Below are 19,363 nucleotides of genomic sequence, written 5' to 3'. Positions count from 1 at the left end.
TAATGGTGGAAGGAGGTGAAGGGAATCCGTATTTGTCATAGTGATGGAGGCAGGGGAGGTCAATTGCAGTTGGGAAAGGGTCACAGGGTTGGGTGTAAGAGAGGAGGAAAGTAAGTCAGGGAGAAGAGATAGGGGGGTAGGAGACCTGATGGGTGAAGAAGGAACTGAGAGTTGGGGTCCACATCAGACATTGCACCACTTGTCTAATCACTTATTCACACCCTTCAAGTTTTTGTATCCTGACGTTTCCCAGGCTTAAATTCTGTTAGCCAGTTTTTCCAAACATTCCTCTGTTAATCTAGTTGTTATATGCCTAGGGTAATGTAGTTGTTGGGGGTTACTGTATCTCGGAAGCTCTTTTTTCCTAAAGTTTGTGTTACACCGAACCCTTTTATTTTTTCAAAGTTCCAGGTGTGTAGGAAGATGTAATCGATTGGGCAGGGTTGTGTGCCTACTTTACATGTTTGCTTAGCAGGGTGGTTGGTATCTATCCTGCCATTCAGACCAAACAAACCCTTCATGCCCAGGTACTTCCCCGCTGGCTATGTCTCACCGGGATGGTATACTTTCAGGGAAACTAGCCATACTTATGAGCGTATTCCTTTTTGGATTAATTGTATGGTTAAAGTCTCCCATTAGAATAAGCACATGATTGTCACAATTCTCACATAAACAGTCCACATCTTCCTTAAAATGAACCATCTCTATCCTGTACACTTCTTGGCTCTCCCACTGTATGTATACATTCATAATTACCATATTATCATTCTTGACATCAGGGTCCAACAAGCATACTCTGCAAGCCAGTAACCATTTACATTTTATAGCTATAGATATACCCTTTCGCAGTCTTGGTTGATAATAGGGTCAAATTCACCTCCACATTTGTCCCCGCCCCCGCTGTATGTTCTTCGCAGGCCTATTTAGTGGAATAAACCCTCAAATTATATGGGTTTCGTCACACAACCATGTTTCTTGCACACACATAATTTCCAAACTTTTGGCTAACTTTTGAAGCCTTTCTAGTTTTGACATTCTTCCAAGCACATTTATGTTCCATGTTAAAATTCCAAGGCTGTGTGGTAACCCAATATCCTAATCAATTTCGTTTGAGAAACCCACCTCCTCCAGGGCTGGTGAGAAAGGGCCTACCAAGCTGTTTTCAAGGTTCCAGTTACCCCTATGATTGCTGATCTCTGCAGTGCAGACCATAATTTCAAGATTTGCTTTTTTCTCGCACTCTGGATCTATCAGCCGGACCCGTCTTACCCCTAAACCACTATGGTACTTCATAAAAGCTGTACCTTGGTTCTGTTTCTGGGATTAATCTTATCCCTTCCTTCAATACCTCTTTCTCTGCTTTTACAATAGCCGCCTTTACCAGACCTGAGTACATCAAAACGATTATGACTTTGTTTGCTTCACTATTGAAAAAAGCAATTAAGAGCTAGGACCGATTTAAGGGTTGTAGCTTTTTCACCGATTTAAGGGTCGTAGCGTTCTTATTTCTTTTTGCCCCTCTCTAGTTAGGATGGTTCAAAATACAACCACACCATCCATACCCTTCTTATCTACGGATCACTGACATAATATCGAAAGCCAGAATATCGACTTCCTATCTACAAACAGGTAAGTACAAAAATATCGACTCCAAAATATCGATAGGAAAAAATATAGAAAGTCAAAATATCGATTTGTTTTTAAATATCTTAAAAGTAATTTAAAAGTAATATAATAATAAATATAATTAATTTAGACATACTTCAAAAATACTTAAATAAACTTAAAATTAATAAATAATTAATGTAACTTAAAAAAATTTTTAAAAACATATATATATATATATATATATATCACAAAGAGTTTCCCCCTTAGAAGAGCCATCACGCAGGTAAGTGTTGCCATAGGAATTTTAATGAAGGCTGCTCAATTGCAAGTACGTCCCACACAGCTTCGTTTCAGCGAGCCTGACGCGTTTCGTGCACTCTGCACTTTGTCGAAGGCTGTCATCAAGTAGGAATCCGCAGCAGCAGTGTACTTCTTTACTTATGGATATCCCGCCCCAGTGGGCGTGGCCGCTTCGCACGCCTCCTGGACTCCGAAGTCCCACATAGTGTTGCTTCAGTGAGCCTGTCACGGAAACCCCTTTAATAAAAAATGTCATTCACAGTGGATTGCTGAAGCAGGTCATACTCCCAAAAGCAGCACATGAATGCCTCCAAGTCCGGCACCTGCGCCCATGTTGCGCTCACCACATGGCGTCGCTGGGTCCATTTTGTGTGTATATATGTATGTATATATATATATATATATATATATATATATATATATATATATATATATATATATATATATATATCCTACTGGCGGTCGCCAGTAGGAAGTTATAGTTAGGATTATTTTCAATACAAAATCTCAACATTCTATTGTGAATAACTTTGGCGCCGGTTGAGGAATCTGCCTGAAAATTTCCTCAAATTTGCGCCCCGGTCCTTCCCTAAAAGTTTGGGGGGGATTTGTCAAACGGGGGCCGAGATAAAAGGGGGGTCCCAAAACGTGTTTTCCCCATGTTAATTTCCATAGGGCTGTCGACCTCACTTTTAGCCCGAACGCCTGAATGGATTTCCACCAAACTTGGCAAAATTGTAGGGACTGGTAGCCCAATGTGCCTTTGCTATATCTCACGATATGTGCTCCAGTGGATTTTGAGTAATTTAGGCTCAAAAAAAAATATATATATATACATCAGCACTCCCTGGTACGCGCACTGGGGTGCTAACCAGCGCGCTACGCGAGTTCGCGCGTGGAAAGCTGATTGGCTCTCTGGTGTCCGTCAACATTCCAAACAGTCCGGAGCGGCTGCCATCTTGTACACGAGACACGAGAGGTGGCAAAAACAAAGGGGGAAATTACCATAAGGGGGCAGAGTAGACCCCCCTTGACCCCTTAGGTTTGATGTGGAGGCTATAAAAGGGCCCCGGGGGTAAAAAAAAAAAAAAAAAAAAAAAGTTTTTATTTGCGCGGGGGGAGCGCCCGGTACGCGCACCGCGGAGCGTACCGGGAAGCGTTCCGTTGATATCACAATACGACACAGCTCATCAGCCGACAACCCAAAGGTCCGGCAGCGATTCAGAGTAAAGCTTGTATTGGAATGCATAGCCGGAGTTCAGGATAAGACAGAGGTTTCATTTTTATATTATATAAGAGAGGATCAGGTGCCATACACTCAAACAGGAGAAGCGGGGGGCAGGGTAAAAACAGGATATACATGTATGACCACTATAATGGGGATTTGGCGCCAGAGCATATAGGTCGGTACAAAAGAACACACAATATACATTTCCATGTTGCGCCAATTCTCGAGGCCTGCCCGCCCACAAATCAAGATATCATAAAAGCGAAAGCACGAAGTACAAGCATACGATAAGAATCCGAATGATTCGTAGTTATACTGACCATTCAAGAAGAAAGAGAAAGAAGGAAGGCCATAGAAAATAAAAAAGGCAAAATAAAAAAAAACCTTCAGCCTCCCACCCTGCACCCCTGCAAATGGCTACAGCCTGACCCCACTAGCAGCGTGCCTGTCGCCCCTAACAACTAAACCCCCAAAGGTAGGAAAAAGAAGAGCGGAGGAGGGCATATCCATGTGGGCTCCCAGCCCCTTTAAGACCCCCCGCCTGAAACAGCCACCCCCTATCAGTAAAAGATAACCTTATGACAGCAATGTAGAGAAATTAGAGGGTACCGTGAGACACCGCACAGCCTCTTAGAGCAAACAGTTGCAGGTCCAACACTTGTAAAAGCCATGCCAACCCATACCGATCCAGCCGATCTTAACCTTGGCCCTTCCGAACAAAAACACGAACCCCTTCCAGCGAGACCCAGAGGCACACAAAGAAGCAATAAAGAAGAGAAGAGTCAGCAAAAATCAGCCCATGGCTACCAGCAGGCAGTGAGTCCTCGGGACCGTAGATGCAGACTAACTCTCCCTCCGAGATGAACAGTCCCAATGTGTCTTGAACAGAAGTCGTAGCGTCGCCAGGAAAGGAGAAGATGACCACAAAAGAGATGGAAAGTCACAGACAAAAGTCTCCGGGAGGGGAACGCCTGACGATACCTCCCAAGCCGGCAGTGGTGAAAAGTTCAACAATACCATGCCATCCTCTGGAACACCGTCCACCAGGGCACCATCCGATGATTCCAGTACTCGTTTCTTCACGGGGTCCTCGCACGGAGTCAAAATGGCTGCGTTTTGAATGGCTGCGGAATCCCGTTTCAACAATAATGCCGGGCCCGGTTCCACCAGGAGAATTTCAGATAGGCGCGAGTCCAACTTGCTCAGCAAAGAATCCACATGTGAGCGGAATGCCCAAAGTTCTGCCAGTATTAACCGCAGCGATGGCTCATGCACCGTTCGATCCATAATCTTGTGCTCGGTATCAATCACTATCACCTCCCCGGGTGATTCCGGCACCCACGGGGGGAAAGACAGGATCTCGAACGTGCAAATGCGAAGGGTGACCAGTCTTTGTTCGCAACCACGGTCAACCCAGTTAAGGCCGCAGGCCAGTGACCCCGAACCACCGAACCCCGGCGGGAGCAAACCGGGGCCGCGGGACGGGGGCCCGCAGCCAGCAGCACGCAGACTCACTCCTCCGTCGATACTGAGCAATGAAGATGACCGCCGCCAAATCCGGGCTGAAACAAAGCCTCCACTCCAGTCGACCGGGCCCAGCCTGAGTCTCCTGGCCGATGTTGTTGCACTACAGCCCGGCTGTGAAAGTACTCCAGGCCCCGGCTTCACCGCTGGAGCAGGTGCAAACTTACACTCGATGTAACTCCGTCAAACAAGCTGATAAAAGTTTCCGGATTTCACCATCGGAGTGCGGGACAGTTCATGCACACAGAGACTAGGCGTTAAGTCAGGATAACATGCAGGATATCTCTGCGGGTTACGAGGGTCGATGGATCCGGGAGCCTAAGCAGCCATCTTGCTTGCTGACGTAGCTCCCCCGGGGGACACATTTTTAACTTCATCACCATCCCTCTTGCACCCTTCTCCCCTCTGCCTTACACCCTTTTCGCCCTCCCCCTTGCACCCTTCTCCCCCTCTCACCCTACTCCACCTCACCCTACTCCACCTTTGCCTTGAACCATTCTCCCCTCTGCCTTGCACCCTTCTCTGCCTTGCGCACTTCTCCCCTCTGCCTTGCGCCCGTCTCCCCTCTGCCTTGCGCCCTTCTCCCCTCTGCCTTGCGCCCTAGACCCACAGCCCAGCTGTGCTCTCTCTAAATTCAATACCATGTACTTTAGGTACATTACCAATTGGGAATTGGGTCACCTTATGAGCCCCTGTACAGTGTACTATAGGTACCCAGGGCATAGGTGCATCCAAGGCCTACCAGGGGCTGCAGCATATCTTTTGCCACCCCTGGCTGGCCATCCAAACTGACACAACTGGCTGATCACTCAGCTGGGGCAAGGCCGTGTAATCACCCCTTGCTTAGATATAGTATTCTTATATCTAACCTTCTATCTAGACCCATATACACCTATAAGTCACTCCTATGGCAGGCCTTAACAATCCTGGAGGCAGAGTGCTTGGTTTTATGTGAGATGAGGCTCTAGCATGAGCTGAGCCTGTCTGCAGCTTTCGGAACCATGTCCTTATAGCTGGTCTAGGATATAGCCATACCATATACTCTTAAGTGCATTATGAACCTCTCGGTTAAATGCTAACTCTGGTTTGGCTTTATCAAAACATGTCGTGTAAGGTGTCATACGCTTTGGAATACTACCCCCTCGCCAGTTCTGGCGACAGGGGTAGCATTCCACCCTTCTAGAGGGAGAAGACCTATTGTTCCTACTAATCCTGGTTAAAGTTAACCAGAGGCTCAGCATCACAAAATGGATGCTGCTGCCACAGACTCAAGTCTGACCTCCTGCTGCTGGGAGTCCTTCCAGCGAGGGAGGCTTGGACAATAGGTTTCCTGTCTTGGGAGGTGCTAGCACCACCTCAGACAGGCTCTAGTGTATTGGGACAGGGAGGGCTGAATGAAATGAGACACGAGTTCAAACCGGTGCTGGGGCACTCCAGCCCCATCTCTGGCGCGAAACTGGACAAAGGGAAAGGGGTGTAACCACGCCCTTCCCTGGTCCCACCCATAGGAGGGACCTAGCAGGTAATCCAGCCCCTAGATTTGGTATATACGTAGGAGCTGAGTCCCAAGACTTTAGATTAATCCTGACTGAAACTTGAAACGAAACTCTGGACCTTCGACGTTCTACTTGAAGATAGAAGACTGAAGAATCTCCCTTGTGGTCCAGGAGTGACCACCCTGCCCAAGCAGGCACCATCAAGCGATCAACAGTTTGCTTTGTCGTCGCTCCTGCCAGAGCCCGAACACAGAGCCTGACAAGACCCGGACTTCCAGACTTCCTTCAGCCCGAGCCACAGCAAAGCTGAGACCCGTGGAGGCGACGCGAGACGTGGGACTGGCCATCTTGGAAAGCCAGCGAATTGCTTTCCGTGCAACTTCTGAGGCACCCTCGAAGTTGTGCACTGGGGATTGAGAAGCCCCAGCCCCGAGCATCATCTGCACCAAAGATAATCCCTCCACACTCCTCGAGTGCTGCGTGGGGCCCTTTTGCATTTTTCTGCTCGACGCGTCTGTCCGGTCACTTGCCCGTTGGCTAGTGGCCTCTGTGACGGCAAAACCTTGAATCTACACTGCTGGTCTGGTTGCTCCAGACTGGCCCTTGCTTCCCTGAAAAGGAGAAGCCCATCAGACCTTGCTGGTCTGATAAAGAAGCCATCTTCGATTCCAGCGTGGGTTGCCTTAGGCAAGACTTGTTGACTCCAATCCGGAAGCGGACACCGCCGACAGCGAGATCCTTCGTGGGACAGTTCGTGCCCAGCGCCCGGTCGTTGTCGACACCTCCTGGGCCACGTGGCTGCAGAGACAAGCTTCACGACATCACCTGATTGCTTCGCGACATCGCCTGGTTCCTTCCTGGTCACTGGCTAGTGACCCAGACTCTGTCCCCTCTGCTTTCAGGTACTCTTCATCCTTGATCCGCCCTTGGATCCAACCGGACACTTCTCTCTTGATCGCCTGCAGAATCTTTCTTCAAGGCTCCATAGGATTCAGCGGCGAAACCCGACACACTTTGACACCTATGCACCCGCTTCCTGTGGATGAGGTAACGCGAGTACTCCGGTGCTCCTGTGGGTATTGACTATCCTAGTATCTAAGTTTCAAGTAGCTTTCTCCTAGTCCATCCGGAAGTGACCTAAAAGAACTAGTTTCCAATTCTTTCGTTCCCATTCTAACTCTATGGTAACTTGCTTGTGTGTAAAGACTCTGCACACACCTCCCGTGGGCCTCCTACTTCCTATCCTTTGGTAGTAAAGTGTAGCCCCAGCGATTCCCTAGGCCCTAGGCCTATCCTTTGTTCGTGACGTGGTTCTTATACCACTATTTTAGTATATGGTTTGACGTGCCCCTAGGGTGCTACTGTATATTGTGCAACTTATTGTATGATAATTAAGTATCTTGTTATGTGCTTGTGCCTCTGACCTCAAAGAGTTCAGAGGGGTTGTGTTAGAAATAAATACATATATATTTTATATATAACCTGTGTGGTGTCCTTTCATTTGGTATTAAAGGGGTTACATATGGTAAAACAGCTGGCTTCACATGCCCTCTTGAGTTTAGCCTAAGACTGCTTTATCCATGCTACCACTAGGATAGCTGGTCTATAAGGTTGACTTTACAACCATCACCATAAGGGTTGTTTGGACTGATACAGGGTGCCCACTAGAATAGTGGACATCACATATCATATCGGGCCAACTTCTCACATCCACCATATATCGCATTTGTGCTGCGCAGTAGTAACTTGAAAATGGGGGACCCCCAGCTTGCCTGCTTCCGAAGGCAAGTATGCCTGTGCCTTTGCCATCCTTGCTTTCTTCCCATCCCACAGGAACTCCAAAATAAGGTTTTGCAGTTCCTCTAACGCATGCACACGTTCGGTAAAAGCATCATCCTAACAACTGGCAAGCAGTCCAACAAGAAGCCCTATCCCCTCCACTTACGGCAGCGAGGGTTGTCTCCCTCTGCCTTGCACCCTTCTCCCCCTCTGCCTTGCACCCTTCTCCCCCTCTGCCTTGCACCCTTCTCCCCCTCTGCCTTGCACCCTTCTCCCCCTCTGCCTTGCACCCTTCTCCCCCTCTGCCTTGCACCCTTCTCCCCCTCTGCCTTGCACCCTTCTCCCCCTCTGCCTTGCACCCTTCTCCCCCTCTGCCTTGCACCCTTCTCCCAGTCTGCCTTGCACCCTTCTCCCCCTCTGCCTTGCACCCTTCTCCCCCTCTGCCTTGCACCCTTCTTCCCCTCTGCCTTGCACCCTTCTTCCCCTCTGCCTTGCGCCCTTCTCCCCCTCTGCCTTGCGCCCTTCTCCCCCTCTGCCTTGCACCCTTCTCCCCCTCTGCCTTGCACCCTTCTCCCCCTCCGCCTTGCACCCTTCCCACCCAATGGAGGGGGCTGCCACCTGGAACAATGGCACCATTTCAAAAGCATGAGGGACTAGGGCCGGCCCTGACTGGGCCCACACTGGACGCACTGGCGATCCAGGGGGGCCCCCTCGTGGATGCGCATGATCATCCAGAAGGTCAGCCGGTCTTGGTTCTGTCTTCTTGGTTCTGTCGTAGGCTCAGTGGGAGGGTGTTCCATGTCTTGGCGGCGAGGTGGGAGAAGGAGCTCCCAACGGTGGTTGTTCTATGGATGCGCGGGACGGTGGCGGAGTAACAGGTCCGCAGAGCGTAGCTGGAGGTTGGGGAATGTAGAAGGAGAGCCGGATGTTTAGGTATGCTGGGCCAGGCTTGTTGAGTGCCTTGTGTGCATGGATGAGGAGCTTGAAGGATATCCTCTTGTTGACGGGGAGCCAGTGCAGGTTTCTCGGTTGGGGGTGATGTGGCTGTGGCGTGGCTGTGGCGTGGTACGTCGAGGATCAGATGTGCTGAGGAGTTTTGGATGCGTTGTAGTCGTTTGATGAGCTTGATCGGGGCTCCCGCGTAGAGGGCATTTCCGCCGTCGAGTCTGCTGCTGACGAGGGCCTGGGTGACTGTCTTTCTTGTATCTGTTGGGATCCATCTGTAGATCTTGCGGAGCATGCGGAGGGTGTTGAAGCAGGTGGAGGAGACGGCGTTGACTTGCTTGGTCATAGAGAGCGTTGAGTCGAGGATGATTCCCAGGTTGCGTGCGTGGCCGGTGGGTTTATGGGCTGCCCCCAGTGCCGTCGGCCACCAGGAGTCGAGGATGAGGACCTCCGTTGTGTCAGAGTTCAGCTTCAGACTGCTGGTCTTCATCCAGTCGGCTACTGCCTTCGTTTCTTCGTGGAGATTGGCTTTGGCAGTGATGGGGTCCTTGGTGAAGGAGAGGATCAGCTGAGTGTCGTCGGCGTGGGAGATTGTTGAGGTCCTGCTGTCGGGCTACGTGTGCGAGCGGGGCCATGTAAATCTTGAACAGCGGCACACTGAGGGAAGATCCCTGGGGTACGTCGCAGATGATCTCGGAGGCTTTGGAACAGAATGGGGGGAGGCGGCGGACACTCTGGGTTCTGCCGGAGAGGAAGGAAGTGGTCCAATCCAGAGCCTTGTCTCGGATCCCTGCGGCGTGGAGGCATGTGCGTAGTGTGCAGTGGCAGACGGTGTCGAAGGTGGCAGAGAGGTCTAGGAGGAGGAGTGCTGCGGTCTCGCCGTTGTCCAGCAGGGTCCTGATATCATTGGTGGCGGCAATGAGGGCAGTCTCGGTGCTGTGGTTGCTTCGGAACCCTGACTGGGAAGGGTCCAGGATTCTGTTTTCTTTGAGGTTTTGGGTTAGCTGTCTGACGGTTTTCTCGATGACCTTGGCCGGGAAGGGGAGCAGAGAGTTGGGCCGGAAGTTCTTGAGGTCTCTTGGGTCTGCCTTAGGTTTTTTTAGTAGGGCGTTGATCTCTGCATGTTTCCAGATCTCTGGGAAGGTCGTTTTCTCGAGGGAGGGATTGATGACGTTGCGCAGGTGGGAAGCAATGGAGCTGTTTGCTCTGTTGAAGACGTGGTGCAGGAATGGGTCTGACGGACAGCCGGAGTGGATTGTGCACATGGTCTTGATGGTGTCATCGATGCTCACGCTGGCCCAGGCTAGAAGGGGGTCGTGGTCGATGGTGTGCAGAGGGTCTGTTGTGTTGCTGTCTGTTTGGGCTGTCTGGGTGTTGAAGCTGTCGTGGATGTCTGCTATCTTGCGGTGGAAGAAGGTGGCGAGGGAGTCGACAGCGGGATGTCGTTGGTGTTTGAGAGTTCCTTCACGATGTTGAAGAGCTTCTTGCTATTGTGTGAGTTGTTGTCGAGGCGGTCTTTGAAGGATGTCCTCTTGGCCGCCCTGATGAGGTGGTGGTGGTTGGGGATGGCGTCCTTGTGTGTTGCGTGGCTGTCCGGAGTTTGTTCACTATGCCATTTCTTCTCTAGTTTCCGGCAGGCTTGCTTGGAGGCTAGGAGTTCTGGGGTGAACCTGCTGGCCCTCTTGCTGGTGTCTCTGTGGGGGTGTTTCTTCAGCATGTTGAGGGTGTTGGCGCAGTCCTCGATCCAGCGTCTGAGGCTGTGGGCAGCGTCTTCGGTGTTTGGGTGTTGGGCGGGTGGGCTGAAAGTGAGGTTTGCGTGTAGTTGGTCTTCGGTGATTTTGCTCCAGCAGCGGCCGGTGATCTGTTGGGCGCGGTGGTGTGTGGTGGGCTTCTGGAAGGTGAAGTGAATGCAGCGGTGGTCGGTTCAGAGGAGTTTGGTGGTGTGGCTGACTGAGACTTGCGGGCTGGAGGAGAAGACTGGGTCACGCATGTGGCCGGCGGAGTGGGTGGGCGTTGTGACGAGTTGCTTCAGTCCGAGATTGGCTAGGTTATCGATCAGGGTTGTCGAGTTGTTGTTGTTGTTGTTGTTCTCAAGGTGAAAGTTCAGGTCTCAGTGGAGGATGTAGTCGGTGGAGGTCAGAGCGTGCGTGCTGATCAAGTCGGCAATGGAGTCGCTGAACTGGGGGCAGGTTCCGTGAGGTCGGTAGACAAGGGTGCCTCTGAGGGTGGAGTTAGGGTCTGTGTGGATCTGGAAATGCATGTGTTCGGCGGTGCTGAGCGCGTCGTCGGTGCTAGTCGAGACCCTCATGCTGTTCTTGTGGACAATGGCGATTCCCCCTCCATTGGTGCGGTCTATGCGGGTGATCTTGTAGCCGTCTATGATGGCTATGACAATGTCTGGTGAGGAGGAGTCGTTAAACTAGGTCTCTGTCAGGAACGCGACGTCCGAGGATGTTGTGTCAAGCAGGTCCCAGAGCTCGACTGCATGCTTGCGTGCGGAGTGGGTGTTCAGTAGTCTGCATCGGAGGTGGTTGGGGTCTTTCTTGGCAGGTGGTTCGTTTGCTCTGAGGCTGGTGTAGCTGCAGTTCCGGCAGGAGAAGGGGCCGTGTGTGCGTTTCGGGGCGGCCTTGAAGCAGGTGTGGTTCCGTCCGGAGTTGAGAGCGTGCAGAGTGCTGGTGTCGTAGTGGCGGCGGTCGTCGTGGCGGGTGCGGGGGCCAGGGGTTCTGGGCGCGGTTCAGGCACGGACGGGCGCAGACGGACTTGCCTTAGGAGCACCGGCCGGCATGTATGGGGAGGTGGGAGGGAGGAGCAGCTGGGAGGCGTGGCAGCGAATGGGCAATGGGCCGTCAGAGGGGCGGAGACGCAGCGGCGAGGGCGGTGAAGGACAACGAAGGTAACCGAAGGAAAAAGGGGAACAACATCGAGGGAAAACGAGTGGCGCAGAAGGCAAAAAGGCACAAAAACGAGTGGAACAGAAGGTGAAAGGAGCACAAAAACGAGGGGGAAGAAGGCAAAAGGGCACAGAAATACCAGAAAAACGAGTGATCCAGAGGCAAAATACAGAAAACACATACAGGGGCAACTAAGAACAGAAGGCTGAACGGGCAGAGAGGCACGGGGGCAGTGAGGGGAACAGAAGGGAAAACCGGGCAGAGACACGGGGCAGTGAGGGGAACAGAAGGGAAAACCGGGCTGAGACACGGGGCAGAGAGGTGTACCGAAGGAAACTCCGGGCAGAGAGAGTACGGGGACAGCGAGGGGGAACAGAGGGAAGAAAAAGGGACACGGACCACGTACGGGCAGTGGGGGGAAGACCAACAACAGCAGTCACAGACACAACAATAAAAATACAGGCAATACAATAAAAGCAATAAAGCGGAGGATGAACAAATCTACCTACGGCCTACCACTGGCCACCAGGGATGAGGCGCAGGTGGTAGCCTGCGGGTGGTGGGGGGCCTCGAACTTCCTCCACAGCGGCAGCTGGGGCAGGGAGACACAGGCGGTGCTGTGCGGAGGGGGAGCGACCTACCTGGTGGGGTAAAGGCTCGCTCTGTAGGCCTAGATATTTTACTCCTTTGAATGCCCAAGAAAACTAAAAATCTGCCTCCAATGGGGCCCGTACTGTCTCAGGGATGATAACATTTACTATAGATGATTTTTGAAGATTGGTTTTAAAGGCGAAAGCTCCCCAAATATTGTCTGCAGTTGGAGAGGTGTGGCGATTCGATAAGATAAGCAAGACGTCCTATGCGTAAATCACAATTTTGTGTTCTCTGATATCTACGGACCCGTTTAGCAATAGGTTCCTTATATAAAGCAAACAAAATTGAACTCGAATATGGTCATAATAACTGTGTCTCCGGTTTAATCTGGCAAATCACTCTTCTGTCTGCACTAGGTGTCATCGATCTGGCAGTCTGACTGGACATGCTGCTTTAAAACTGGTACCTCAGAGCTAACTTAGCAGATTATGTCCTTTCCGCTTCTTGCACTACATAAACTTGAATTTACAATTTCAACCACATCGTAGTTTTAATGGTATTTATCAAGTTGTATATTGTAACATCCTACTACTAGTGAGGAAATTACTACTTGTCTCTTGGGCTGCGAAGGATGTTGACGGGTACTCTGGATAGGGATATTGGCTCTCTGATGATTGGTGGACTGCCACCAGTCCACTCACTAGAGCCTACTTGTCCTTGTTTTCATCCTGTCCTCCGAGACTTCAACTCCCGGGAATGCATTCAGAGTTAAACTAGTGAAAGTCGTCCCCATAAAACAGCCTGGTGATGTGGAATTATCAATGGAAATTTGTAGTGTAACACAGATTGTGCCACTAATTCCCCATGCACTATGGGACAATTCTGAATTCCATGGTAAATCTGCATTTGAAAAGTAAGTATATTTGCGATATTGGTCATTTCAGTTTCGAGATGACCACCATCCCATGTATCAATGCACTTGAAATGAAGAATGACCATTAGATTTTCAACTTGATTATTTTTATAGTGATTTATATTTGATCACAGACTGGTTGAACCGACCTGTTAATTGTTGCCACCATGACCTAATGTAGTGTAGTTTTTGTCTTAGTCTTTCATTGATGGAGAACTCCCTATTTCGCGTAGATAGACTGCGGCATTTTCTTCCTGTTAATGTCTTTTCCCCGTCCCCAAAAATTACTTGTGTGATGCGTATAAAGAATGATTCCTTACTCCAGTTTCCTGAGGTAGTTTACCCTCCTTGCTTTCCCTACTAGTAGTACCCCCTTTGTAACTGTTCAGGAATATTGTTCCCAAATAAATCTTCTCTTTATGGACGAGTGTTTTTTCTTCATATTTAGCCCATTTGTATCCAAACAAGTTTAGGGATAAAACTACTTTATGCGCTTTACTTTTGCAGATGTTAGTTGATACAAATTCACCTTTTACTACACTAGTTTTTTGTCCATTTTTATTTAATTCTTTAAGTGTACTTATGCATTCTTGCTTTCCCAGAACTTTACTAAAAGTTAACTTGAATTCGCTGCTCATAGTATCAAAAAGGAAATCAATATTTATGTTAAAGATTTGGTGTGTATATACAGTCGCCTGTATGATGATGATTTGGGAGTCCAGCTGTATGTGGATTTCTAACAAATTCAAATTTTATAAACTAGCCTAGAATTTTTTTTAGAAGCTTGTGCTCTCAGCACAGACGTGTTGCCCCCTTTTGAGTTACCCATGGAAAAACCGGGCACACAATCCAATAACCAGTACAAATTTTTCTTAAAAAGGAAGGTTTTCAAATACGATCTGAGATCAATATCGGTTCAAAAATGATGCACTATAGGAGCTATAAGTATGCAGCAGTTAATAAATAATGGTTGGCCTGCTCCGCATTAAAATAGCTTTCATTAAAACAAAAACACTGGCCTTCATAGCAGGTTACTTCTGTAAGATAACAAACGGAAGACCAAACATTGCAGTACACTCCACTCAATCTCTCTTCCATACTTCTCCCAGTCCAACTCTTTATAGGCCTTTCTTATACCAAAGTCCAATATCTCTCTGGTAAGTAAGTCAGAAAAACTATAAAGATCACAAGATTCCGTACCACCCACTATGCCATGAACATTTAGGAAAAGACTTTCTAGGCAGTCTTGATATGTCGATCCTTCTGCACTTATTAACAGTGTAGGGTCAATATCTATGCACCATCTCCAACATCACCAGGCCCTCTCAGGTATCCAATGAAGGATGAGCCCATCCTTTCTTTGAGAAACCAACAGATCCATTTGAGATCATTTGAATGAAAGCAAATGCCCATTTCCAGTGACGTAATCCAATGAGGAGCTCTTTCAGCTCTGCTCTTCAATGCGTTGATGCACTAGTTGGGAGTATATGCCTTAAATAATGCTTTTATCAAGCTTCCAGAACTCAAACTAGACAGGCAGGCATCCATTTCATTCAAGAACAGACTGTACATGTCAATTTGAATGTATTGACTTCAGTTGCACCCTCAGGGCAGCAGAGATTATTTTGGAGGCTGGGAACGCAAAATTACTATTCTCACTCAAGTACTAGAGAATATAACTGCAGTCTTTAACTATTTTATGAAAAGTTAAAAACAATTCCTCTAGTATTTATAACTAGTTCAAAAAGTTGTCGTTTTTAGGTAGAGGATCATAGGCTGCGCTTGCGCAGTCTCGTTCAGAGATTTAATGATTCGTAGTATGGGGGCTTGAACCCGCCCCTCTTCTCCATTGGCTGGCCTTGTAAATGCTGGCCAGCCATTGGAGAAGGGTGTCACTCCCTTTAAGCCCCGTCTTTTCCCGATTCGGGGGCATTTTTTCTCTTCTTTCTCTCCCTGACGTCATTGGGAGAGAGCATGCCCCTCATCACGCTGCCTGCACGCTAAAGTCAGCTCTCTGATTGGTGTTCCTTATTAACCAATCAGAGGGCCGACTTGGGCGTGCAGGCAGCGTGAGCAGACACATCGAGAAAATGGCTGCCCGACTTACTTCCACCGTGGATTCTGTAGTACCTCGTTACTGTAAGCTCTGTGGAGAGTTGCTTTTCAACCCCCTTTTCCACCATGTTCCACCAGCTACAGAGTTTTATTTAAAAAGTTTTTTCTGACATTTGGAATCTCCCTTTTGCCGCAAGAGGTGTGGTAGTGAACATCAGAGCCTGCGCGGCGGCGCTGGCTAAAGAGTCCGTACTCGGTGAACGTGCGACGCTCCAGGCTGAGCCCTTGTCATGCAGACAGCTCCTTCCGGGCCCTGGACGTGTTTAATTTGTGGCAGTCCCTCCACGGCTGCACGTCTCTTGTCTCCTGGCGCCCGCTGGATGCGGTCGGTGCACCAGGAGCCGCGCGCTTCCGTTTCTGTGCCTATCCGCGGCGTCCCCTGAGCGGGCAGCTGTGCAGGCCCTTGGCTCCCCCTCCCGGCCTCCTTCTGCTCCGCTCCCCCCACCCCCCCACGCGCCCTCCACCCAGGAGATCAATGACCGCTTAAAAGACCCTTCGCAGCCGAGCGTGTGAGCACCAGATGTGCCCAGAGCGGCCACCAGCCGCTGCCTCGCAGGCAGGCAGCCCGCCCGCCACAGCTTCCTGCCCTTGGGCGTAGGAAGCCCATCGATCGGGTGGATGCTCGCTCAGTCAGCCCGTTGATGCCGGCTCTGCTTCCAAGCCCAAGAGAGTTCAGCATGCACCAAAATAGTAATCCTAAGGGCGGTGGTGGCTGAAACCTCTGTAACATGAAGAGCAGCTCTGGTGAAGAGCCCGACACTGGAAGGTCTGAGGGACTTAGCTATGAGACCTTAGCCTATAGGGTCGGTACCGTGGGTGGCATTTCCTTTTAGCATCTGTTAAGTTGTCCGATACATCTGCTTTGTAAGACCTAAGGCCCTTAGATCTTGTAGACCGCTACGATCAGAGGCCTTAAGATGTAGGGTCTATAAACTATGTGATATCTCTGCTGTCAAACTTCTGCACATCGAAAATCTGTAACGTGGCCAACACATCTACTGTGCAAGGCCCGAGCCCGCCCGTTCCTAGGGATAGCTGTGTTCTGAGACCTTAAGATGTACAGCCATTAAAATGAGCGATAACTCTTCGGACAGGCATCTCACCTGCAAGTTCAGTTATGTGTCCGATACACCTGCTGCACAAGGCCTGGGGCTGCAAGATTCTAAGGACCGCTCTGCTCTTGGCATGTAGGGCCAATAAACTGAGTGATACGTATTCTGTATGACACATCTTTAGTATCTGCAAAGTGCTAGGTACATCTGCTGTGTATGGCCTGATCCTGTGTCATCCTAGGTGACAACTCTGCTCTAAAGCCTTATCTAGTTGGGTCGGTAACATAGGAGATATCTCATCAGTCTGGCACCTCCATCTTTAAGATGTGTTAAGTGGGTTGTACTTCTGCTGTGTAAAGTCTGAGCGCTGTAAGATCCCAGTGGGGCCAATAAACTGGGTAATATGTCTTCGGTATGACATCTGCACCTTTAAAATCTATAAGTTGGGGACTACATCTGCATTCTGAAGCCAGATCCTGTCTGATTTAGGTAACTTGTGGGGCAGCCCTGCTGTCACTTATGAGCTATAGCAATAGGGATACCACTGCTCTGAGCCTGGGGGAACAACCTAATCCCATGGGTATCTCGGAGGCTGTTTGAGCTCCGTAACCTGAGGATAGTTGAGTTGTTTGAGATTTGAGCCCGTAACTTACTATAACTACGCCACATTGCTGCAGCTGCTGCTGCTTCCTCCCGTTAGCCCAACCTTCCACTTCGGTATCTGTGCTCCTCTCACCTTTACTCCATGTTATACAGTGGGCAGCGTGGGGGGCTCTGTGTGTGTGGGGGGGGGGGGGGGCTCTGTGTGTGGGGTGGGCTCTGTGTGTGTGTGGGGTGGGCTCTGTGTGTGTGTGGGGTGGGCTCTCTGTGTGTGGGGTGGGCTCTCTGTGTGTGTGTGTGTGTGTGTGGCTCTGTGTGTGTGGGGCTCGGTGTGTGGGGGGGCTGTGTGTGTGTGTGTGGGGCTCTCTGTATGTGTGTGAGGGGCTCTGTGTGTGTGTGTGTGTGAGGGGCTCTGTGTGTGTGTGTGTGTGAGGGGCTCTGTGTGTGTGTGGGGGGGCTCTGTGTGTGGGGGGCTCTGTGTGTTGGGGGGGGGTTCTGTGTGTGTGTGGGGGGTTCTGTGTGTGTGTGTGTGTGGGGGGGGGGGGTTCTGTGTGTGGGGGGGGGCTCTGTGTGTGGGGGGGGGGGCTCTGTGTGTGGCTTTTTTTGTAGGTGGCTCTATGTGTGGGTGGCCCTGTGTGTGTGGGTAGCTCTGTGTGAATGACTGTGTGGGTGGCTACGTATGTGTGTGTGTGTGGGTGGCTTTGTGTGTGTGGCTCTGTGTGTGGGTGCAAATGCAATAGGTCTCGCATTTGCGAGAGATTAAGCTATTGGCATTGTAAATGACAATGCCATTTATTTATATGTTTTAAAAACAAAAACATAAATAAAAATGTCATGAGCAATGCCAATAGCTCTAATTTTAACAATGCCGAGACCATTGCATTGTAAATGCTTGTTTGGATTGCCAGGTAGTGCTGTCAGTAATGCCCTCAATTGAAGTGCATGTCAGTGTTCAGACAGGAAGTTAACTGTTTGAAGAGAAAGCTTCAGATAGACTACGATGTCATTAACCATTTTCACAGCCAGCAATTCGTCTTATAGTGGAAGTAGCATACTTGTACTCAATCTGAACTGTCATCACAACCAAGTGCATGGGTATTTTGAAATTTAATTTATCATTACTGAACATAATGGAGGACCTTTAAAAGCTCAACGAGTTGAAAGAGTAAAGAATGGAGCTGGGAAGCGAGCCAGAGAGGGAATGTACGGCAAACAAATTAAGTGTCCGATGTTATAAACACATGTTTAATAATCATTTAAATATAAACGGTTACAAGTTAACAGACCAACCTAGAAGGAAACCATAATACAGGTTCATAGAAAGTGCAAACATTTTATTTTTACATTTAAAAAAGTACTTGAATGCATCATGTTGAGAAAATGCACGCAGAGGATATGATGTTTGTAGGTTTGATGTTTTATTTTTCAAATAAAATGTATTTTCTGTACATTTATAATTTGCTTGGTAACATAATTCCATTCTGCCTAATTTCCAGGTATCCAGGTGTTTCTGCTGAAGTCCAGGAAGAAAATGGTGTCCAGTACAAATTTGAGGTGTATGAAAAGGCAGAGGAGTCCTAAAAGGAGTTATGTGGATATAGGATTTAGATAAGCTAAAAAAAAATCTATTTTTGCCAATTTCGTTTTTTTATATAATAAAGATATGTAATTACTCTACCTTTTTATGTTTTTGAAAGTTATTTTTGTTGTGTACTTAATAAACCAAACAAAATGTGTTGGGGAGATGTGTTTTTTTCCAAATGTAATCATTATCTAACCCTCAACATAGACCGTTTAGCCTAGATTCCTGCATGGAATACTAGTTTATTGGTGGCTCCAGCTGTTCAAGTTGGACCCAGACAGGTTGGGAGAAGTATTAGCATGGGGTGTGGCACTCTGTATGAAGATTTACTGACTAAAGTTTGTCATTCACATCATCATCTTCCACTGGCGAAGAAGATAACAGCAGCACACAGCGGAAGAATCAATCTCCCAAATCTTTTGTTACTTTTGAAAGAAGATTACATCCGATACCTTTCCGAACATTGGTTAGTGAAATGGTCACTCACTTTCAAGAAATATGAAGGTACACCTATTTTTATGGTGAAAGCAGAGCCCTCTAAACACTTTAATTCCAACTACCATCTGGCCTTGGGAAGTCTAATTTTTGGGGTAAAGATCTTCCAACCACTTAGAGTACCTTTAATTAGTAATTGGAAATAGTAGATACTGTGGCTGAAGACCTGTAGTATTCATTTCTTTTGTACGTTTTGCATATTGTTTTTTTCAATATATTATCATAGTTATATGTACATAAG

The 19,363-nt window shown here is 48.8% G+C and overlaps 1 protein-coding gene across 1 annotated transcript in view; it reads left to right on the top strand.

Moving 5' to 3' along the window:
• Nucleotides 1-18,781, top strand: part of DHFR (dihydrofolate reductase) — a 236,108-nt gene extending 217,327 nt beyond the window's left edge. Inside the window, exon 6 of the mRNA XM_086962989.1 lies at nucleotides 18,542-18,781. Within this exon, the coding sequence (XP_086819115.1) occupies nucleotides 18,542-18,626 (85 nt within the window). The 3' untranslated portion in view covers nucleotides 18,627-18,781. The remainder of the gene's footprint in view (nucleotides 1-18,541) is intronic.
• The last annotated feature ends 582 nt before the right edge of the window (nucleotides 18,782-19,363 follow it).

Source organism: Lissotriton vulgaris, chromosome 3_1 (assembly GCF_964263255.1).
Source record: "Lissotriton vulgaris chromosome 3_1, aLisVul1.2, whole genome shotgun sequence".
NCBI lineage: Eukaryota > Metazoa > Chordata > Amphibia > Caudata > Salamandridae > Lissotriton > Lissotriton vulgaris.
Note: the sequence above shows the minus strand (reverse complement) of the source record. Positions and strands in the feature narration are given on the sequence as shown.